We start from the raw sequence: 24813 nt of genomic DNA on the forward strand, positions 1-24813 counted from the left end.
CAGAATAACTTCTTAAAAATGCAAGTCAAAATGCTTTACTCCCATGATAAAATCAGGATTAATATTTCAGTTCCTTGGCCATTCTGCTTTCCACTCGTATGTGACAAGGTGCAGCTCCTCCGGTGTGCCATGCTCCTTTCTTCACGATGTCCCTTTTTTGTCCGAAACACTGTTTCTCTCCTTTTCCATGTGCCTACTCCTGTTCATCCTCCGAGATTCATTCTAAGCGGGGCTTTCACAAACAACCCTTCCCTGAACCCTCAAGCCGAGGTGTGTGCCCTGCATGCCCCGCCATCCCTGAGAGCCTGTGTACAGGCCTGGTGGGGCACTTACCACACTAGTAATAACTATGGCCCTTGTCTGGTGTCCCACTGCACTGAGAACCCTTTCAAGATCTGTCTTATTTGTTGGGGGATCCCTGGCAGTTAGAGCAAGGTCTGACCTAGGAGTCAATTGAAGGAATCACAGATTTGGGAACTGACACAAGATGGCCTCCACTGAGAGAAAATACTTCACTTTTGGTAGAATTCAACTGTTTTGCATTTAAGTAGAAAAGGATAAAGATGAGTGAAGTAGCATCAGCCCACATCCATCATTCCCCGGGCTCTAAATGTTTGAGAAACTGGCTCACATCAAAGATTATGCCTCCTCTTTTTAGCTATGCTTACATCTCTGAAAATATTTAGGTTTTTCCACTATAAACATAGTTTTAAGTAAGTTTAAAGGCAGCTCATCAGAACGTCCTTACTCATTTCTTCACTTCCAGCTCTTCAGACTGTGAACTAAGATAAAGAGAAAATCTAGTAAGAACCTCCTACCCAGCAGTAGGCAGGATTCGTAACTGGGTTAGCAGCTGCATCCCTTGCCCAGCCTGGCCCGGTGCTTTGGTCCAGCTATGCTTTGTTGCTTCCCCTGCAGAGGAGGCTATGCCTGTGCTCCACCCAGGGATGTGAGCCAGACACTACTGCTCCCTTGGACCAGGCAGCAGTGCCCGTGAACGTGTGGGTACCACAGGAGCTGTCTTTTGACAGGACAGGCCCTTTAATCTTTTATCAAGGCCATTTGGAAGATGTCTTCTTTCCAGGCAAGTTTTTTCTTTCATGACTGAGCCAATTCATATAAAGTTCTGATTACTTTATGGTTTGCCTCAAAACAGGGCCTAGAAAATAGATTATCAAAGACGTGCAGGCCTTTCCTCCCTTATCATGATCAAGGGGCTGGAAGAAACCTGGAGAAGCAATCTGAGCGAGCAGACCCTACATGGGAAGTGACACCGCTTTCAAAGATTTCCAGGGAGAAAGCACTTAGAAAACAGCGTTCCTGGCCCAGCCCGATCTTAACGACCAGGGCCGGGGTCTCAAATCTCCGAGAGGCTCTGCTTTCTTGTGGGCAGTGGAGGCAGTAACCTGCTCTCAGCTCCAGTCGCACTAAAGGCTCTGTGGTATGAGACGACACGCTTCCTCTGGGCCTCGGGCTCCTTCCATGTAAATAAGGACACCGAAATTGATCAGACTTCTAGGGCTGTAGTGGGAGGTCTACAAGCTCTTTCTGGTATTGGGAGAAATCTAACGGAAAGCATTCATTTCCTTTTTTTCAGAGGTAACTAAACCACAATCTGCTTTTTCTTTGCCCCTGTCTGAATTCTGTCAGTGCACTCTGGTCACGTTTTTCACCCTGGCTGTGCTTCAGTGGCACTAAAGACAGCCTTGCTCCCTTCTCCCCACCAACACTTGATATTTCTAGTTTTCCTGATAAGAACCATTCCAACAGGTGTGAGGTGACAGCTCATTGTGGTTTTGATTTGCATTTCCCTGGTGATAAATAACGTAGAACATCTTTTCATGTATCTTGTTATCTGAAGAAAACGAAAACACTAATGCAAAAAGATATCCCCCATGTTCACAGCAGCACTATTTATAATAGCCGAGAAATAACGCATAACCTAAGTGTTCATCAAGAGATGAATGGATAAAGAAGATGTGATACATTTGTATAATGGAATACTACTCAACCACGAAAAAGAATGAAATAATGCCATTTGCAGCAACATGGATGGACCCCAAAGGCATTATGCTAAGTGAAATAAGTCAGAGAAAGATAAATACTGTATGATTTCTGGTATATGTGGACTCTATAAATATTATAAATGAAGCCAAGCTCAGAGATGCATGGAACAGATTGGGGGTTGCCAGGGGAAGGGGGCAGGGAATGGGTGAACTCTTTTTGCTTTTAAATAAATTGAATAATAATAATAAAGAGAGACAACCTTGTTCTACACAGAATGGGAAAATAAACGCTACTTTTGAAATGCTGCTGGGTTGGGGCAGTGTTCCAGATCTGGGAGAGGTAATAGTAGGGAAAAGACAGCACTGTGGGAAGGCAGGGACTTTCTGGGGTGGCAGAGGCAGCTGCTCCTGGCTTTCTCCTCGCACCCTCTTTCCCTGGCAGGGCCCTGGGATCCGGACCCTCCCCACGGTCAGAGCGGAGCCCTGGCGGCCATACCTGCTCCAGGCGGCATGTGAGCGCGGCCCACTCCACGTCCCAGGAGGCCTTATCGCCGGCATATTGTTGCTGCAGCCGCCGCCGTGCACGTTCGTCCTCCCGCAGCTCCACGCGCAGCTCCTCCAGCAGTGCCTTGAGCGCGCAGAACAGCGGCTGGTTCTCGGCCACCTGCAGGGACACCGGGCGGCTCTGCCATCTCACAAGGGCGAGGACAGGAGCCTGGCAAGCAAAAGGGCACTGGTGCCGGGCTGTCTCCAAGGTGGGTGGGAGGGAATTTGCACAGTTAGTGGCAGAGCTGGGTTCCCTGGTCGCCTGCAGGCTCTGGGGCTGACGGCTGCCAAGGGCTCATTCCATTAGGATGTTAGCGCCACAGGAACCCGGAGCAGAGACGGGAGGAAGCTGTGGGAGGCCAGGGGGAGCCAAGCCAGGGCTGCCAGGACACTCTGCTTGACTTCAGATGTCCCTGCTCTGGTTGAGGAGCAGAAATAATGAGATACCTACACTCACATATGTACACTGTCATTTGAGTGCCAGCTGTTGAACCAGAAGGGAATTAATAAAGGGCTCGTGTCTCCCATCAACATAGGTGGTCATACTCAGACTTGTAGTTACTAAGAGGTCATATATTACAATATATGACAAGCATAGTCATGGGGTGGGGGTGACTTTTGAGGTTTAACAATTAAAGCCAAAGGTAGAGGGTGTGGAGAAAAGGGAACCCTCTTGCACTGTTGGTGGGAATGTAAATTGATACAGCCACTATGGAGAACAGTACGGAGGTTCCTTAAAAAACTAAAAATAGAACTACCATACGACCCAGCAATCCCACTACTGGGCATATACCCTGAGAAAACCATGATTCAAAAAGAGCCATGTACCACAATGTTCATTGCAGCTCTGTTTACAATAGCCAGGACATGGAAGCAACCTAAGTGTCCACTGACAGATGGATAAAGAAGATGTGGTATATATATAGAATGGAATATTACTCAGCCATAAAAAGAAACGAAATTGAGTTATTTGTAGTGAGGTGGATGGACCCAGAGTCTGTCATACAGAGTGAAGTAAGTCAGAAAAACAAATACTATATGCTAACACATATATATGGAATCTAAGGAAAAAAAATGGTCATGAAGAACCTAGGGGCAAGACGGGAATAAAGACACAGACCTACTAGAGAATGGACTTGAGGATATGGGGAGAGGGAAGGGTAAGCTGTGACAAAGTGAGAGAGTGCCATGGACATATATACACTACCAGATGTAAAACAGATAGCTAGTGGGAAGCAGCCGCATAGCACAGGGAGATCAGCTCCCACCTAGAGGGGTGGGCTAGGGAGGGTGGGAGGGAGACGCAAGAGGGAGGTGATATGGGGATATATGCATATGTATAGCTGATTCACTTTGTTATAAAGCAGAAACTAACACACCACTGTAAAGCAATTATACTCCGATAAAGATGTTAAAAAAAAAAAGGCCAAAGGTAAACAGTTAACTTGTTCATGAAGGCTTCCTCATGGTCCCCGAGATAGGATCACTACCCCTCTCTTTTCTGCTCACTAATGGCAGGAAGAACCACTGCACCTACTTGTTTATCCTGTTCCTCCCGTCTCCCAGATCTGTAAGTTGTGGGAGGAGACAGTGCTTAGCTCATGGGAAGCATGCAAACAGGTCTGATAAATGAAGAATGGATTTTTATTACTAATCTGCTTATACCTAAAAGATTTTATATTTTCTAAAACCTGTCCAGCCCTTTGGACACACATTTCAAACCTGTGATTGCTATCTTAGTATGCTTCAGCATGGGCATTTTCCCAGAAAGGTTTGGCCAAACGAATTAATACACACTGAATCAATTATGGTACCTGGATGATAAAAGCCACACGAGCCCATCTCTTCCAATCAGACAGAAAACACTAAAAGCCTATCTTGAGCTCCCAGACCGGTCTCAGGGCAATCCTGTTTGGTATATTTATGAGGCAGGAGAAATAAAAGCTCTCTCAGTCCTGCTGGAGGCAGGTTGTCTGTAATATGGGAAGACAGCGAATCCCCTACATGGTAAACCTCCAGTGCCAGGGCAGCGAGGAGTGGACCTCCAGCCTGGATCTGCATATGCCCATCAGCCTTCTGTCCTCCATCAGCTCGAGAGCCAGTTGTGCTGCTAAAACCATCTAGTCAGTGCACGAAACATACATGTACATATACAAAAATGGCTAACTGCATTTGGGAAGAATTTGAGATACTTCACATATACGTTTGGATTTAAATAAAGTTGAATTAGAAAAGAGAAATTCCTTAACATGAGCTTTACCACTGAAAACACTCTAGTTTTCTCCATAGTTTATCTGAAGAATTTTAATATTAGATACAGTAGACTTTTGGTTGAGTGGAGTGGTCTGTTTGTTAGCATTTATTGCTCCTTGATTTTTCTCACCTTGAACAGCAATTTTCACTTTTAGCTCTGAGATGAAAGGCACTAGAGGACAATTCAGTTAACATTTGCAAAACTCAGCAGATAGAGAACATTCTAAAAATCCTACATGTTCTTTCCAACCATCTGAATATAAGTAAATTACCTCTATTCTCAACGAGATGCTCATAAAATGTGTGAAATTGTATTGATAATAAATGCAGAAGTTCCTTTCAACTCTACACCAAAAGTATTTAAAAATGGTATAAGTGCAAGTGAGTGACAAGACGTGTTGCAACAATCTTTTCACAAATACACATCTCCCTAAGTACAGGATTTGTTTGCTGAAAAATTAGATATGGTTTATGATAGATTGATTTGATTTTTTCATCTTTGGATTTTAAATTTTTAAAAAAATCACTTCAAGTCAAACAGTTTTAAGCATAAAATAACTAATAATTTTGATCCACTCTTTGGAGTAGTCATCTCATTTTCACTTTAGAAAAAGCAGAAAACCACATAATAAATTCTTACATGTTATCAATAACTCCCTGTGAAGCCCAAGTCGTGTATGTGGTCAGCTGTGGGCTTCTTAGGCATATAACAAACAGCCGTGACAACATTAGGACCAGAACTTTGTGCTCCCTGAAAGCAGGTTCACATGACAGTCCTTTTGCAGATTGAAAATTTGCTTTCTCTGGAAGTAAGTACTTTTTGGCATTAACAGATATCAGATTAAATAAAATTAAGCCTTAATGTTTTCATGCACATTTGGGTCAGAGTAATCAACATAATGTCCTGTTATACCAATATTATATTTAATCATCATGGAATGAGCTCAAAATTGCTTCGGGGTGAGGGTGGCCAAAGGGAACAAGAGCCCAGAGAATTGATGCTATTTGGTACCTGTTCCCATAGTCACCCGGGAGCAGCAGTGTGGCCTGGCAAGCAGCCAGCCTAGCTCTGCCACTGGAGAACAATGGCAAGAGCTGATGTCCCAGGGAATAAGCCACAGATGGGCATGGTCCTTCCAAATGACCATTACACACACAAAAACCCAATGATAGTAACTAATGCTAATGGTTTCTAATGGGCCAGGGTGTGTTAATCATTCACCTACAGAAAGTTGCTTGCATCTCACATCTATCCTGAGTGCACACTGTCACGTGCCTGTGTTACAGGGGAGGAACCACAGTGACTGGGGACCTGTCTGGCCGTGAGGAAGTGTGGAGCTCGAGTGCAATCCAGGCCTGTGCCACCTGAGGCCAGACAAGCCCACCAACATATGTGAATTCTGGCATCATACCCTACCCGGGCTTCTTTTTTATTTTTTATTTTTTTAAGATGCCTAATCTCCGTGAAGCAAATTCCATCCCCCCACATCAGGAGAAATAATAATAGTGAGCCATCCTGAAAGAATGCCTAGAAGTTACTCCTCTCACTTTTTCTCTCAGTGGTGGCCCTTTGCTGGGCTATGTTTTTTTTTTTTTTTTTTTTTTTGTGGTACGCGGGCCTCTCACTGTTGTGGCCTCTCCCGCTGCGGAGCACAGGCTCCGGACGCGCAGGCTCAGCGGCCATGGCTCATGGGCCCAGCCGCTCTGCAGAATGTGGGATCTTCCCAGACCGGGGAACGAACCCGTGTTCCCTGCATCGGCAGGCGGACTCTCAACCACTGCGCCACCAGGGAAGCCCTGGGCTATGTTTTTGATAAAAAGACCCAAATCAAGTCGAGAATGGAATCAAGACTCTGGTCCATTTCGAGGTCTTCAGGTGAAAGTCTTGGATACAGAGCTTTCTGAACCTTCTGTGCCAGGGGCAAGGCTCTGCAACCTTTTAACTTATATATCTGGTAAGTGTGGTCAATTAAAAAGACCAACTTTTTGATCTCCTTAAGATCAGCTGGTTGGTTTTCTTGCAAAGAAACAGGATAAAATGGTTCCACTATTTCCTTTTCCTCGTTCTAAGGGCATTTCAGCCCTTCCAAGCTCATCTCTCTTGGGGAAGGCTTAAAATAATCCCAAAATTGGCATCAGGAGCTTGACTGTGCTATAACCTTTTAAGCTTATAACAGGTTCAAGGTTGGGCTTCAGCCAATAGGACTGCTACCCAATTATAGGACATAAAAAATATTAATAGAAAGTGAAAAAGAAATTTATAGAAAGGTAGCATACCAATTGGTGAGACAATACTAGCTACTTTACAGAATCACTTTTGCCTAAGATTTCTAAGACATGTGCATCATAATTCTGTGAAAGAGCTAAACTACCATCAACTACTTTGCTTGCATCAGAGCCATTAACTTGGAGATGGGTTTAATCTAAAGTTGGAACAGAGGTACTGACCTGCTGCTATGGGCTGACCCGCAAAAAGCCAGTCACAAAATAGAGGTGCTGGCCTCCACTCCTACTCACTTGGGCAGAGAGTTCTGGAATGCTGTGGTGGCTGCCCCTGACCCCCAACACAGGCATGCACAGTTCCTACTTGATACATACAAAGAGAGGGGCCTCCTGCAGGTTCAAAATAAAAGTAACTCTTCCACCAGCAGGAGCCCCAAGACAAGTCCTCTACTGAGATTAGCCAGAAAGGATACATTTACACATCCAGCAACATTTTAACAGATAAGCCATTTGTCATTCCTACCTTCATTGTTACATTCAGATCAAGATTCTTTTCTAAAACCCGTATTCCCCCACAGATAAAAGAGAATGAGTCATTGAAGACTGGCCTTGAAAATATAATCTATGATGGAAGTTTGCAGAGATGACGGACTCATCTATGGACAGAACTCCTGTGTTCACTGGCTGAGGATACACCAGGTGGTTTGGGCCTTGCAGGCTCCGTGCCTGCAGGTCACCATAATTTTCACCAAGAGCCTCTGGGGAATAAAGATGGGTGTGTGAGAGAACAAACAGATGTAGGTTGAATAACGTACAAACCCAGAGCTGTCGCCAAAGACTTCAAAGAAACAAGGGTAGGTCTGATGAAAGTCAAGTGGCCAGATGGGAACAATGAGCTTATTAGCAAGCTTCTTAGCGTATTTAGATTCTCCTGACACTCTCTGAAAGATATGTCACAAACTGCCGGCCACAGTTAGCTCTGGGAAGTGGGACTGGGGCCAAGAGAGTATTTCCTCGGGTACCTTTTGGTACTGTGACCCTCCACGTCCTGCACATATTATTTTCACAGTAATAGAAACAAACAATACACAGCAAGAATAAAGTGTTTCCTAACCTTAAGCTGTGGTCTGGTTCCTTTCATACAGAGTTAGTTGCATGTCTCCTAGGCAAGGTTATAAAGTTGAAGAGTCTGAAGAATAAATCTGGTGCAGCGTACACAAGTGAAAGATAAAAGCTACCTAGGCTCAAGTGGAGCACTTTCTTATTTCAAAAATTAAATCAGGGCAGATCACAGTCCTGATGTGCAGAAGTGCTCTTTCCAGAAGTTTTTGCATCTTAGGCAGAGCAGAAAGGGTGGGCTGCCAGCAAGTGGGCTGCTGGGCACCAGGTGAGTCCAAGTCCAGGAGGTCCTGGAACCAAAGGCATTCTGTCTACAGGGGAAAGGCTGGCTTTGACCTAGGGCAGCCCCCAAAGGCCCTATACTGAAGATGGGTCCTGGGTCACTGGCCAAGGTCCAGGGGATCAGATTCCACCTGGTCCTCAGGCTGGATCCCTGGTGAGGCTCCTCAGTGACCAGGGGCAGTGGAAGGAAGACTTGAAGATGAACATGAAACATAATTGCATTAGATCATGCTCTGAAGTTTAGGTTCTTCACATTTACACTTAGATGCTTTATCAGATCAGAAATAAATGAAAAAGAAATGAAGGAAACAATAGATCAATAGATCAACAAAAGATCAATAAAACCAAAAGCTCGTTCTTTGAGAAGATAAACAAAATTGATAAACCATTAGCCAGACTCATCAAGAAAAAAAGGGAGAAGACTCAAATCAACAGAATTAGAAATGAAAAAGAAGTAACAGCTTACACTGCAGAAATACAAACGATCATGAGAGATTACTACAAGCAACTCTATGCCAATAAAATGGACACCCTAGAAGAAATGGACAAATTCTTGGAAAAGCACAACCTTCTGAGACTGAACCAGGAAGAAACAGAAAATATAAACAGACCAATCACAAGCCCTGAAATTGAGACTGTGATTAAAACTCTTCCAACAAACGAAAGCCCAGGACCAGATGGCTTCACAGGCGAATTCTATCAAACATTTAGAGAAGAGCTAACACCTATCCTTCTCAAACTCTTCCAAAAACTTGCAGAGGAAGGAACACTCCCAAACTCATTCTATGAGGCCACCATCACCCTGATACCAAAACCAGACAAAGATGTCACAAAGAAAGAAAACTACAGGCCAATATCACCGATAAACATAGATGCAAAAATCCTCAACAAAATACTAGCAAACAGAATCCAACAGCACATTAAAAGGATCATGCACCGGGCTTCCCTGGTGGCGCAGTGGTTGAGAGTCCGCCTGCCGATGCAGGGAACACGGGTTCGTGCCCCAGTGCGGGAAGATCCCACATGCCACGGAGCAGCTAGGCCCGTGAGCCATGGCCGCTGAGCCTGCGTGTCCGGAGCCTGTGCTCCGCAACGGGAGAGGCCACAACAGTGAGAGGCCTGCGTACCGCCAAAAAAAAAAAAAAAAAAAAAAAAAGGATCATGCACCATGATCAAGTGGGGTTTATCCCAGGAATGCAGGGATTCTTCAGTATACGCAAATCAATCAATGGGATAAACCATATTAACAAACTGAAGGAGAAAACCCATATGATCATCTCAATAGATGCAGAAAAAGCTTTTGACAAAATTCAACACCCATTTTTGATAAAAACTCTCCAGAAAGTAGGCATAGAGGGAACTTACCTCAACATAATAAAGGCCATATATGACAAACCCACAGCCAACATCATTCTCAATGGTGAAAAACTGAAACTATTTCCTCTAAGATCAGGAACAAGACAAGGTTGTCCACTCTCACCACTATTATTCAACAGTTTTGGAAGTTTTAGCCACAGCGATCAGAAAAGAAAAGGAAATAAAAGGAATCCAAATTGGAAAAGAAGAAGTAAAGCTGTCACTGTTTGCAGATGACATGATACTATACATAGAGAATCCTAAAGAATCTACCAGAAAACTAATGAATGATACAAAATTAATGCATAGAAATCTCTTGCATTACTATACACTAATGATGAAAAATCTGAAAGAGAAATTAAGGAAACACTCCCATTTACTACTGCAACAAAAGGAATAAAATACCTAGGAATAAACCTACCTAAGGAGACAAAAGACCTGTATGCAGAAAATTATAAGACACTGATGAAAGAAATTAAAGATGATACAAACAGATGGAGAGATATACCATGTTCTTGGATTGGAAGGATCAATACTGTGAAAATGACTATACTACCCAAAGCAATCTACAGATTCAGTGTAATCCCTATCAAACTACCAATGGCATTTTTCACAGAACTAGAACAAAAGATTTCACAATTTGTATGGAAACACAAAGACCCCAAATAGCCAAAGCAATCTTGAGGGGGAAAAAAAAAAAAGAACAGAGCTGGAGGAATCACCCTCCCAACTTCAGACTATACTACAAAGCTACAGTAATCAAGACAGTATGGTACTGGCACAAAAACAGAAATATAGATCAATGGAACAGGATAGAAAGCCCAGAGATAAACCCACGCACATATGGTCACCTTATTTTTGAAAAAGGAGGCAAGAATACACAATGGAGAAAAGACGGCCTCTTCAATAAGTGGTGCTGGGAAAACTGGACGGCTCCATATAAAAGAATGACATTAGAACACTCCCTAACACCATACACAAAAATAAAAAAATAAAATCCACTCAAAATGGATTAAAGACCTAAATGTAAGGCCAGACACGATAAAACTCTTAGAGGAAAACATAGGCAGAACACTCTAGGACATAAATCACAGCAAGATCCTTTCTGACCCACCTCCTAGAGAAACGGAAATAAAAACAAAAATAAACAAATGGGACCTAATGAAACTTCAAAGCTTTTGCACAGTAAAGGAAGCCATAAGCAAGATGAAAAGAAAACCCTCAGAATGGGAGAAAATATTTTCAAATGAAGCAACTGACAAAGGATTCATCTCCAAAATTTACAAGCAGCTCATGCAGCTCAATATCAAAGAAGCAAACAACCCAATCCAAAAATGGGCAGAAGACCTAAACAGACATTTCTCCAAAGATATACAGACTGCCAACAAACACGTGAAAGGATGCTCAACATCACTAATCATTAGAGAAATGCAAATCAAAACTACCATGCAGTATCACCTCACACCGGTCAGAATGGCCATCATCAAAAAATCTACAAACAAATTAACAGTGGAAAGGGTGTGGAGAAAAGGGAATCCTCTTGCACTGTTGGTAGGAATGTAAATTGATACAGCCACTATGGAGAACAGTATGGAGGGTCCTTAAAAAACTAAAAACAACTACCATACAACTCAGCAATCTCACTACTGGGCACATACCCTGAGAAAACCTTAATTCAAAAAGAGTCATGTACCACAATGTTCATTGCAGCTCTGTTTACAATAGCCAGGACATGGAAGCAACCTAAGTGTCCATCAACAGATGAATGGATAAAGAAGAAGATGTGGCACATATATACAATGGAATATTACTCAGCCATAAAAAGAAACGAAATTGAGTTATTTGTAGTGAGGTGGATGGACCTAGAGTCTGTCATACAGAGTGAAGTAAGTCAGAAAGAGAAAAACAAGTACCATATGCTTACACATATATATGGAATCTAAAAAAAAATGGTCATGAGGAACCTGGGGGCAAGATAGGAATAAAGACGCAGACATACTAGAGAACGGACTTGAGGACACAGGGAGGGGGAAGGGTAAGCTGGGACGAAGTGAGAGAGTGGTATGGACATATATACACTACCAAACGTAAAATAGATAGCTAGTTGGAAGCAGCCACATAGCACAGGGAGATCAGCTCGGTGCTTTGTGACCACCTAGAGGGGTGGGATAGGGAGGGTGGGAGGGAGGGAGACGCAAGAGGGAAGAGATGTGGGCACATATGTATAACTGATTCACTTTGTTATAAAGAAGAAACTAACACACCATTGTAAAGCAAGTATACTCCAGTAAAGATGTAAAAAAAAAAAAAAAAATTAAAAAAAGAAAAGAGAGTATTAGGTCACAGCCTTAAATGAAAAAGTAACTTCTCTCTCTCTCTCTTTTTTTTTTTTTTTGTGGTACGCGGCCTCTCGCTGTTGTGGCCTCTCCCGTTGTGGAGCACAGGCTCCGGACGCGCAGGCTCAGCGGCCATGGCTCACGGGCCCAGCTGCTCCGCGGCATGTGGGATCTTCCCAGACCGGGGCACGAACCCGTGTCCCCTGCATCGGCAGGCGGACTCTCAACCACTGTGCCACCAGGGAAGCCCAAGTAACTTCTCTTTTAATTAATCCAATTCTGGGAAGATAGGCTGTTGGAACCCCAAGGTCATACTTTTGGCCCTATTAACCATCCTGTGTTTAAAAACCTGATTTCAGGACTTACTAATAAGTATAAAATGCATACATAGCCATAGCAGTTCTGGCCTCAGAAGCTTAATGCAGTGGCAGGCGTCTTGGAGCTCATCCCCAGCCTGGGCCCTTCCTTGAAGGCTGGGCGAGCTCGAAGTGCTCACTGCTCCCAGGACAGTTGGGTCCCTGCCGCACCATCAGTCAGCAGGGAATGTTCACAGAGCCAGACATTTTCCAACCTGGTGGTTTTTTATCAACTATTTCCAGGGTCAACTCGGTACATGTAAATTTTTCCCCCCTCATTTTGACATGATAAATGTTGCCATCCACTGTGTTCAACTATAAGAATGTTCAGTATGACACAAAGCGAGGCCTGGGAAATTCTGTTACTTGCTAAGTTATCCTTGGGAAAGAAGTCAGGCCACGTTTCCCACTCTGCTTATCACCTTGGGAGGCTCTCTTGGGAGTTTCTGAGAAGGTGCGGCTCTGCGGGGCACCTCCCTTGAGACACATGCTCGGCTCTTGCATCCAGGCTGCCTGGCTGGTACCCACTCCGCAACAGGGCAGACAAACCTCCTCCCGGGGAACGTGCACTCCCGGGGAGCCAGCTGTCGTTGCGGTGGAGCTCATTAATCTTGTGTCCTCGGACAGACGGATGGCCTTGTGCACTTGACTGCCATGGGCAGACGGGTCCAGTAACGGCAGATCTGAATCTGCCATCTGGAAGCCGCCCTGTTAGCTCATCCACAGCCTCTGCCCCACACCATGCAAAGTGGAGAGTCACTGGTCATTCCAAGCAGAAGAGCTGAGAAGTGAATGTTGGAAGGAGGCGGCAGCAAAGAGAGAGGATGTTAAAATACACTGAACGGGAGGTTCCAGATGAGTGACTTTCCATAATTTTCCATCTCACGGGGAAAATTTTCCATGACTGTTGTTTGGGAAACCAGATGTGTTACATTGTTTTCCTCCCCCCGCTTCCAAAGCATTTGGATGCACGCGTGGGAAACACCCAATAGGCGCCCTCAGAGGCAGTGGGTTTGTGGCTAAATGGCAATTGAGGAATACTATGTGAATTAATCACAGATACTTCATAGGACTGATTGACAACATCGCTTTTAAAAATAATAAAACTGGTAGATTTTAGAGGACGTTTTTGCAAAGTAGCATTTTACTTTCTAACTGGATCTTTGCTGGAAAACACATTCCATGAGCTAAAAATCTCCCCATGGACACTGGCCTAATGACAAACTTCCTAGTAATGGTAATTAAAAGTTCCTTTGAAAGTATAACCTCTTTCTTGAGTCATTATTCTGGGAAAAATGAAGGGTGGATGAGTATGTGTAGAAATCAGGTCTTCAGTTGTGAAAATCTGAGTTGTACACGGAGAGAAAGCAGTAGGGGAAAGGCACACTCCCTCAGGCCTGAGCTCAGACAGCGCCACTTTCCTCCTCTGGATCTGAGCCCAGGTTCTGCTGCCATTCCTCACCCCCTTGATGCCCTGAGGCTCTGGGCGGAGGAAGGGGCCGCAGCTGTGGAGCCCGGTGTGTGCGCAGGGAGCACCCGAACACCTGTGGTTGAGCAGCTGCAGCTGTGTCGGGGCCACCCCGCCCTGCGCCTCACCCCAGAGCCAGGCTGTGCTTGCCGGACCCTCAAAGAAGCAACACAGGGTCAGGAGGGACTCAGGCCACGATGCCCAGGAGCAAGAAAGCCTTAGTCTCGCAGGACCTCAGCACTCCAAACCCTCTACGGCTGCCATTTTGTAGAAAAGCGCAAAAACTCTGGGGGCCATAGTATCTTTTGGCTTATTCAGCAGGGTCTGTCTACTTATACAAATGAATGGGGCGTTTGGCAGCACTAATTATTAAGGTTCTACACTGAAATCCCACCTCTCTACACACGCTTTAATTTTTTTTCCAAGTGTCGTCAAATATTTTTATTGGGGACATTATGTTTCACGTGGCTTAAAAAGATCCTGAAACACTTTATACATGTTTTAGGATTAAAAAAACCAAACTTGTTATGTCTTTCCTCCTGTGCGTTATGTTGCCAGTTTAGTGATGATGCCGATGCCCACTCAGCAAACGACAGCAAAGCCCTAAGTTCCTTTTTTGGCCATGGTCATGGCACTTCCTCCTTGGAAGAATGGTCAACCTTTATAAGGCACAGGCTACTCCATCCAATACTGTTTTTTCTTCCTGCTGAGGTACATTCGCTGGCCTTGAGGGGACACAATCCATGTGACCTTATCATGTCCTTATTTATGTGAATAAGCCAAATAAACGAGACCTTTCTGCCCTGGGAACAACAGCACGTGAACTGATGACAGACAGACTAGGGGTCTCCTCCCCCCGGCGTGGGCACCCACCTGCCTGTGGAGCTGTCCCCCGTCTGTGGGCTGCAGCCGTGATCCGTGGTCACCGATCTGCACACCAAACTGTGGAGGATGCTCCCCCAGGGAAAAGCCACAGCCTGGACCACCGTCATCTTGGTCTGGACTGTCCACCTTTGCATCCTCCTGAACGCCAGGCTCCCCAAGCCTGTGGAAGGTCTCTGGAAGCTCGCTCTGAAACGGCAGGAGGGGATGATCACAGCTCCACCCGAATCCTTTTGCCCTGAAGCCTGATTTTTAGTGTTTGAGGATAATTACCCACTTTAGGGGTTATCATGTCTTTGCTTCTCAGCCCTTTACCCTAATAGGCTCATTCTGGCCATGGCACTCATTGGCTACTTTCTCCATTTAAATTTCATAGAGTGGGTGCCCAGGTTTATTAGAAGAGATTAGAAATATTACTATTTATAAATTATTACTGCTCACAGTTAACAGTTTTATAAATTAGAGGAGGAGGAACTCCAAAGTACTGATCAACAGAAAACTTTACAACTATTACTAGGTTTTGCTTAATGGTGGTTTTCTAGGTCATGGCTATTTGGAAGCAGGTTGAATTCATTTTTGAAGACATCCTTTACCCTGAGGCAAGAGCATCACTGTATCTTCCCATTCATAGGGTGTCCTAAAATTACATACACTGTTTGTGAGAGTAGGAAGCAGAGGAAAGGTGTTTAGGGGCTAAAAGGAACCAACACACACACAGAGCCCCGAAAGCAGCCGACAAGGTAGCCAGCGGCATGGATGTCCAGAACACATGGACACCAGTGGCTCCAGCCCTTTGTTCACCAGAGAGCAAGGCCAGGAAGGAGCCTGCAGAGCTAGAGGTCACTCTGCCTTAATCAATAAAAATCAGAAAGCAAATAACTCAGTTCTGGTTCTGTTGTGAATCTGGGAATTGAGGCGTAAGAAGGAAGTGTATACAGATTTCAGAGGTGGCAAGAAAGTACCCCCTGGAGCTCAGAGAGACAGTATGAAACTGCACTGGCAGAACGGGCTCTGGCATTTAGAACCAAAAATTGAAATGGAAGGAAGAGAGAACAAGTTAGAACTAGGTTTTACAAACCATCACTGTGGAAGGAACCGATAAGGACATTCCACAAATCTCTCGGTGGTAACTAACGAATTCATCTATCAGCAACAAAAGACACGGCAGCAACACTTGTCTGCAGGATGATGTTACAGACCAGCGTGCTCTTAAAATGAGGTCAAAGGGCAGCACCGGACAACCCACTGCATTTCCACTGCCTGGATTGGACTTGACAAAATACTCTGAAACAGCAGAACATGACTGTACGTGTCAGGGGAGGGGGACAGCAGGGCCTGGCTGGGGGTGGGAGCAAGAGCAAAACAGACGCAAAGAAAAGGAACTCCCCAGGCAGAGGTACCTCCGTGAAATCCTCTGTGTCCTCCTCCGCCTGCTTCCCTTGCCGCCAGTGTTTCAGCAGCCACCTGAGTTTGACGTAGAAAAGGAAGATGTTCTGCTTCAGGGAGCATAGCTCCCGCTGCATTACGTGCCTCTCGTCACTCCAGGTCTGCTCGTGCAGCGAGTTCTGCAGGGCCAGGCTGTGTACCTCCAGCTCCCGCCGCCGCAGGGCACACAGGTGCTCCTCCTCCATCTTGAACGGAAGAAAAGAGACGGTGTGACAGGTACCTGTCCCGACCTGGCACCCAAACCAAGGGTCTCTGCAAACTGCCATCCAATCTGTGTCATTTTGCACGTGGGACGTGAAACGCAGAAGCTCCCCCACGTTTAGTAAACTCCTTGAGAGGTTCGCTATTTACAAAACCTTGAGCGTTTTCTGATTCAGAAGCAAGTGCTCTTTCAAGGGGACGTGTCAGGATCAGTTTTCATTACGGAGTCTCTCGTGGTGTTTTTAGATGTTTCTAAACTCCGTCAGGAGAACTGTCTCTTGGATAGAGGGCTCACAGGTGACTTATATGCAGACTCCGTTTGCCTTCCACACAGGGGCTGGTGCCCAAGGCAGATTGCACTTGTCAAGGCCGAGCAAGTGGGAATCCTTCCCCTTGACTTCCTGGGCCCTGTGGTCCCCATAGCCCCTGACAGAAAGAGGACAAGCTAGTACTAGACTGCACACAGGGTGAGCGCACAGAAAAGACCAACATGCTACTTCCACGCTTGAGACCTCACCTTCCCACCAGGTATGGAAGACACTCAAGGGAAACAAAAGCATTGCTGGGAAAGAAACGTTTTCCATCATTATGTTAGTTGCTGCCTTTTCCACATGGGTATAGACACTCTTCCAAGCGGTAAACAACTGTTACGTGTCAATAATGACTAAGCAAAAGGGTGTGAATAAAATCTTAACTTACAGATAAGGGCACAGGAATAACACCCATAGTAGCTAAAGGGATACCTGGGATGAAAGCTTTCTGTTCCACAGACCAAAGAGAGGGTTAGAACGCCAGTCTTATCGTTATCCTAACTTAATACCCCCTCTTGTGCCAAAAGCCAATGGGTGGGTTTGGTTTTGTTTCCCTAAAGAACTTGATGGGTGCTCAGAAGCCATGGGACCATGGGAGCATGACTGTGGCTGCCTGAGGTCGATACCGGTCTGATCGACGTGCTAAAGGCCGGTGACCAGCGAGGCCACTCTGTGAGGCCCTGGGCTATGCCGTCACTTGCATGGCCACTGTTGTGATACCAGACCGAGTTTGCACTTGAAGCTGGGATAACATAAAGCACTGGCGATTTCATTCACGCTCTCAGCAGCCCTGAGTCCCACCACCGGCTCGCTCCCCTGTGGATGCAGGACAGGACGGAGTGACGAAGCGGCAGCCCACCTGCTGGAAATCCAGTGTCTGTAATTTATTTTTGTGTTATCTTAGGCTATCGACTGACCCTGGTAAAGTTCCAGCTGCTGAGTGCCGCTACCTCATGCTGTGCAGCGCCCAGTGCATGGCGGGTGCCCCAGAGGGGCCCCAGGATTGGCCGCTGGAGGCGCAGCCCTGGGAAGGGGCTGTTCTCTTGGTTTTTTCATCCCTAACCTCCTGGAAACGACCCTTCCTGACTCGCTGGCTCTGACCTCTCCTCCAGGACCCCACACACTTCCCAAGTCTCAGAGTTCTGGTCCTCTACCCTCGGGGAGGTGAGGGGACCCCTTCCATTCCCCTCTGAACAAGCCTAGATGCCATCTCTCCACCTCCAACTGAGGACTGGGATACTCTTCACACCCACGCCTTTATCCTGAATCCAAGTACTAGAAACACCTGGGACCCTGCCATTCTGCTAACGGCGTCTCCAGGGATAAATTCACTCAAACATGATTTCTGGTGCAATGCAAAAAAAAGTTAAATTACATAGTTTACCCTTTACAAAAGGAAAATTATTTCATGTTACCTAATAATACATGAAACTTGACCTATAAATGTAACTTTTAAAAAGGGGTGCATGTCTAGTGGTAAAGGAGGGTACCCGGCTCAGCTCTGCTCTGCGTGGCAAGGTGTAGAAGGGGCTCCCTTAATCAGTTTTTTGACCCATTTAGATAAGCACGACCACGGCAACACGGGGCTTCGGTGTAACGCACATTCCTTGCCAGAATAAGTTCTTGGATACACAGGTACCTTATTTTGCATAGGACATGCATTTAAAATACCATGGTGCCATTTCAAGATCAACTGGTTTTTGGTTTTAAAGATACAGATATCTTTCCAGAACAAATACAAAAAGCAGCAGCCATGGCAATTCCGAGCCTGGATATCTGTTTACAACTCAAGTAGATCCGGGGTGGCAGGAACTGGATGGTCCTCGGAGGCCTGTGGGCAGTGAAGTCCGTGTCCTAGGAACTCTAGGGAAGGACTGAGCCGGTGAGGGATCAGGGGCCAGGAACAGGTCACTCTAAAGCAGCTGGAAGAGCTGATAAGGCCACAGCTCAGTTAACAGCAGCTTTCTGAAAACAATGGGTGAATTGTTGATGTTTCTCAGAAAATTAACCTAATACTGACAAAACATATCAATCTGCAGGACTGTGAAAGTTATGGACACACTTTAATGTCCGGCGTTTAGGGCCCTTACTTTACTTTGCTGGTTCTGGCTGCAGGAAAGTTTAGATTAGATATTAGGAAGACCTTCCCGAGACCACAATGTCAGCATGGAAATGCATGTTTTCGGGCAGGGAGGGAGATAGTGATCTTTATGAGACCCCCAGGGGGCAGCTTGAAGGGATGTCCCTTCCACACGCCCTCCAGCCCCGAGCCCAGGCTGCCCAGCCTGTGTGGGAGACAGAGTCCTTATAAAACACCTCTTGTTCTCTCTCTCTCATCTCTCTCGTCTCTCTCTCATCTCTCTCGTCTCTCTCTCTCTCTCTCTCTCTCTCATCTCTCTCTCTCTCGTCTCTCTCTCTCCTCTCTCGAGGGGCCCTGCAGACAGAGAAGGTGGTACTGAACCGTGGTCCGTATTTACCTTCCGGATGGTGTCTGTAAATCTCTCTGCCTCCTCTCGATGCAGTCTGGCCACCTGCGCAAGCTGACCCTGCAGCTCCTTTATCGATACACTCTGTTCAGGTAAAACGGGGGAGCCCCTGAGCTGATTGGTGGGACAAAGGAAGGGGTTTAGTGGCAGCAAGAACTCGGTCTGAGCTGAAGACACAGGACAAACGTGCACAAGGCAGGGACGCACATGGAGTGACATGGCACGCGTGGGCGTGGCGGCAGAGGAGTGACTCTCGGCAGCTCCCCCAGTGCCTCACCTGGGCCCCGCCTGCCCTGCATCTCTCACCCAGCAGACAGGTGGGTAAGCGGTACCCATCACTTGAGCTTCGGCCACCACAGTAAGACAAACCAGGCCGAGAGGAGGCAGCCCCCATAGCAGCTTCGAGGCGGCTTTTTAAATGCTGGGGGCACCAGAGCTGGCAGTCCTGATGGTCAAGCATGACCCCCTCACACATGGCCTCTTAGATTCACTGCCCAAGTTCACATGTGCCTCTCAGTTGCATCATGAGTTCGTACACTTTCCTGTTAGAGTTTTCCCTGCCCCATGGGAGGCCTGTCTTTCCTCCTCACATTCCCACCCAGGATGCTCTAGGTAACCGGCCTGGGGCTCCTTTGCCGAACAGACACACACGGTGCCTTGGAGGAGGAGCTACGTAAGATCTCCTTGCTACATTTTAGGTTAAAATACTTAAAGGAATCTTTAACATAATTGTTATTGGTAAAATCCATCTTTTATGTGCAAATGGCAATGATAGAGGCCGAGCTTCTCCTTTTGAAATGTTTTTTAGAGATGGAAACGCTGTCCTATTGAAAATCTCAGTCATCATTAAAATTGAGGCATGCCGTGCTACTCACTGGTTTCCGCTGCGTGAAGGTAAGTGATTTATAAAGCTGGGGATTAGAGTGGTCGGTTGCAAGAAAAACAGTTGTCACTTCGCTAGTTCATTCTGATTACATTGAACTAATCTGTTACTTCTCACCGAGGGTGCCGCTGTTCTCCTCTGATATAAGCTGGTGTTGCCTGGATCGTCATGAGTGAAGATCACATCCCAAGAGTAGGAAATGCAGACAATAAAAGAGCACAGCACCTGCCCTAGCACAGGGTTGACTGCAAGAGAACTTACAGAAAGGAGGACGGAGACCGAATGTCAGAGACACTGGGAACTCACCACTCTTGAGATACAATTTTTGAAAGCTACAGATTTAAGGTCATCCTCTTTTCAAGAAACTCAAGAACTACTGAGAACGTGAATGCCTCCGTACTTTGCTGGTTACTAGATATTATTACTGCAGCCTTTTATATCTACTAGGCAGAGTCTGGGGTTCTCTCTGAAGAGGGGTATTTCTCTACACATCGAATTTACCCCAGTGACTAATTTCTCATTTCTAAGAGTTCTATTCTTTTTTAATATGTGGGACCTTTTACAGTTACAACTTACTTTTTTGTCCTGTTTGCTGGCCCTTGGTCAATCTGAGAGCGCTTCTTTTACAGTCTCTATCTGCTAATTCTAGGATGTGGAGGTCTCAGAGTGGCTCCAGCTGCTGCTGCGCTAGCGCCATGAGCGCATCTGCGGTGGGGCATTAGCTAGGATCTCGAGTGTGGCCTGGGCTGAGGATGTGCCCACAGGTGGTCTTGAATTTGCAGAAGCCAGCAGCTGAACAGAAATTCTCCTTTCCTCGGGGGTTCTGCAGCTCCAGGTGGCATCAGCTTAGAGCCTGGTCCTGGTGAGGCCGCTGTCCTGATGGGTACCTGGGGAGGCTCCACGCTGCTGAGCAAGCTGTCCTATTGCCCCCCCACCCCCCGTCATGGACAGATGCTTCTTCAGCCTTTCATAAAGGGCAGTTTGCGGGGGTGGTCCTGGTTCATTTCTCTCCCTGTCCATTTTCAATTCTGAAGTCAATTCCAACCCTTGAAGATTTTCCTAACTTTCTTGGGAATAGAGCTCTATATTTAAAAGGACATTAGATATTTTATGCAGCACTTTCTATCTACTGAGTGCCTATAGCTTTCGACTCTATGCTGGGGACAAAGCAGTAAGTAAGCGGCCCCCGACCTCTGCCTTCCTGGGGCTTCCCTCCGGCCCCTCTAGGAGTTTGGCACAGGAGTGCTTCCAGGTCACCTGGTTGCTCTACGGCCAGCTTTACTTTTTTTTTTTTTTTCCTTTTGGCCATGCTGCACGGCTTGCAGGATCTTAGTTCTCCAACCAGGGATTGAACTTCGGCCTTCAGCAACGAAAGCGCTGAGTCCTAACCACTGGACCACCAGGGAATTCCTCCAGCTTTACTTTTTCTTTTTTTTTTAAAATAAATAAATTTATTTATTTATTTACTTTTGGCTGCATTGGGTCTTCGTTGCTGCAGGCGGGCTTTCTCTAGTTGCAGTGAGCGGGGGCTACTCTTCGTTGTGGTGCGCGGGCTTCTCATTGCGGTGGCTTCTCTTGTTGCGGGGCACGGGCTCTAGGCGCGTAGGCTTCAGTGGTTGCGACATGCAGGCTCAGTAGTTGTGGCTCACGGGCTCTAGAGCGCAGGCTCAGTAGTTGTGGTGCACAGGCTTAGATGCTCCGCGGCATGTGGGATCTTCCCGGACCAGGGCTCGAACCCATGTCCCCTGCACTGGTGGATTCTTAACCACTGCATCACCAGGGAAGTCCCAGTTTTACTTTTGAGTTACATGCTACTCTGTACATTTAAAATATGAAAAGCCTCCGTATTTTAACACGTTTGGTACCAGCCCAAAGCTCTGAATTATTAGATGTTAAAACAAGCATTGAAATCAAGCTGATCTTTTAAGAAAAGCAAAGACCTATTAATTTAGTTTCTACATATTACACTATTTCGTTTGGTTGTCATCTTAATAATTATATAAACTTTTTATTTTGAACAAATATACAGGCCTCCCATTTCAGTGTTGTTTGATTAAAAATGTGTTCCTCTGTTTGAACCTCACCTTTGAAGGGTCACAGAAAAGGACCCTTGAAGTCCTATGAGGATGTTCATCTGGGACATTTGATTCACCTACAGCGGCTCCCGTGTCGTCTGTGGAGGCTGGTCAACGACAGAAACTTCTAGATCCTCATCTACGACACATTTTACTCTTTTCTGGTCTATTTTTGCTAATGGAACATTAAACTCTATGGACAACTAATTGCTCCTTGTCAGGATGCCGTTATTCCATTGTTACAAAAGCCAAAATACAAACAGGCTGTGGCAGAAATTTCCATCCAGGGCCACACAACCGCCACATTCACAGCATTTTCACACAACACAGAGATCGCCTCCAGAAAATACATACTTCCCCTTTCATCGCCAAGTTCCCGAAGGTTAGATTCTGAAACCATCCTCCGCCCACTCACCTGAGATTCTGATTAGACATCGAACGCACTGACCTCATCCTGTGCAGACCGTTTACGTGAATGGACACCCTCCTCAGTGGCCCCCAGACTGTGGGCTCGTGTTCGTCTCGACACCACAGCCACCTCCCTGTGTTACTGCTGGGAAGCCCGCAGCCCACACCTGCCCCTGTGTGGCGTGTCCCACGCCGATTTACACTAATTTCCTGGCCATCTTCAGAGATAGTGGCTTATAAGTTACTTTCCACACTTAAGGAGACAACTTCACTATCTCGATATACCAAAAACAAACAAAAAAGCTTTTCATTGTAGCCACTTACTAGACACTAGCAACACTACTTTCTAACTAGGACTCCGTTCCGCCTGCATCCCTGTGACCTCATCTCCCGTGACTTCCATTTTGTTCTGGCCGATTTTGCTACTCCTTCTTCCCAAAGTGGTTTATGGGGTCAACACCTGCGCACACATACTTGGCATAAACCCCACGTCGTTTTATCGAGGCTGGTATGTCACAGCTGAGGCCGAAGGGATAGCTCGTTGATTAAAGGACAAGAGGAGGGGCTCAGGAGAAGATCTCTGAGATTTCTGACCCAGAAACTCAATCCTCTGGGCACAGGCTCGGTGTCATTTATGTGTGTAATCTGACCAGTGCCCGTGCTTGGCTACTCCTCATTCAGAACTATTTTTAAGGCACCCCACACATTCCAAACCACATATTCCGTACCCTGCTCTCCTTAACAAGTGGGAATCTCTCAGCAGATTTGCCGGGAGCCGCAGGGAGCAAAGTCAGGGAAGAATCCAGTGCCACATGAGAATCTTGCTGATATCTACCGAGAGGAACGGGCAACAGCAATACTGGTCCTTCTGAAGTCTGGTTGCTTTGTTCTCCTCTGAGCAGCTTTTATGTGGTTGCATTAGTAGGTTAGTGGGTGTTAGCAGGTTGTGACTCCGGCTCTCTCTGGCTGTGACAGTTCTGAGAGGCTGGGCAGATACACCTTCCCCTCCCCTGAGCTTATCGTGTGCAGTCAGGGGGCAGGCCTCTCACTGCACAGATCTGTTACCTGCTAACACAGTACCCTGGAGGAAGGTAGTTTTTTTTCTTTTTCGCCTTGTTGTTACCGCTGCTACTGGTACTGCTAGTACCAGTAGTAGTTAAGTTTGGGTGTTTGGCCAAACACCCATATCTTGTCAAATAAACACTTAACTTCTTTCCCCTTTCCCCAAACTTGAAAATCTATAAGGCAAGAAACATAGAAAGCACTTCACAAATGGAACTTGAGAAATTGGAATTGAGAAATTTTCTGAACTCCAGCTTAAATTCAGAAAGTTGTTTCTTCTTTTAAGCCACTGATCCTGGGTGTCCTATCAGTCCCTCCACCACCCCCTCTGAGAAGCTAAGGGCCAGGAGCTGAAGGAAAGTCACACGTGTACAGGAGTAGTTGGCTATGCAGACAAACCACGGTCATTTCAAGGGCAATGGAAGAGGTAGTAAAGAAAACTGCTAACAAGGGGGAGGGATGGATTGAGAGTTTGGGATTAGCAGATGCAAACTACCATATATAGAATGGATAAACAAGGTCCTACTGTATAGCACAGGGAACTATATTCAATATCCTGTGATAAACCATAATGGAGAAGAATATGAAAAAGAATATATATAACTGAATCACTTTGCTGTACAGCAGAAATGACACCCATACCATGTGACGTGTGTCTTTAACCCAGAGCAGCTTCTCTGGCTGGGCTTCCCTGCTACCTGACAGAAGCTTTGTGCACTGTTTCCATTAGAGCCTCACAGGAAAGCAATTGTTGGCAATGAATTCGGTTACATTTTCATTAAAAGGTTTTAAGAGTTCTGCTCCCTAGAACTGTCCATTGTACAATTCTTTAATCCAAAGTAATATTCAAAGACCAAACTGAGCAGTCTGTCAGGGTGATATCCACCCCAGGGACGCAGCAGCTCCACTGAGTCCAGACCCTACAAGCGATCTCCGTGCGGCTCTTCTCATAAAAGGGAAAACTATGGAGCCATCAGAGGGGTCCTAGAATATGTTTCATCTTTTAGAAAGTATTTTAATATACAATGTGTTTGCACCCATAATTGAGTTTTCTCTTCTGTGTGAAATGCCTTGGTGAATAAAAAATGAGAACAAAGGATGTTTAACTCCTGAG

The 24813-nt window shown here is 45.9% G+C and overlaps 1 protein-coding gene across 2 annotated transcripts in view; it reads right to left on the reverse strand.

Moving 5' to 3' along the window:
• MTCL1 (microtubule crosslinking factor 1) overlaps positions 1-24813 on the reverse strand; it is a gene marked incomplete at its 5' end in the record, with an annotated part of 124056 nt that overhangs the window by 18073 nt on the left and 81170 nt on the right. Inside the window, 4 exons of one of the 2 annotated variants that reach the window (XM_079717202.1) lie at positions 2503-2670; positions 14819-15016; positions 16228-16458; positions 19263-19385. In XM_079717202.1, the coding sequence (XP_079573328.1) occupies positions 2503-2670; positions 14819-15016; positions 16228-16458; positions 19263-19385 (720 nt within the window). The remainder of the gene's footprint in view (positions 1-2502; positions 2671-14818; positions 15017-16227; positions 16459-19262; positions 19386-24813) is intronic. The other variant, XM_079717203.1, reaches the window with a different exon arrangement.

This window comes from Hyperoodon ampullatus (genome assembly GCF_949752795.1).
Source record: "Hyperoodon ampullatus genome assembly, chromosome: 13".
Lineage (NCBI taxonomy): Eukaryota > Metazoa > Chordata > Mammalia > Artiodactyla > Ziphiidae > Hyperoodon > Hyperoodon ampullatus.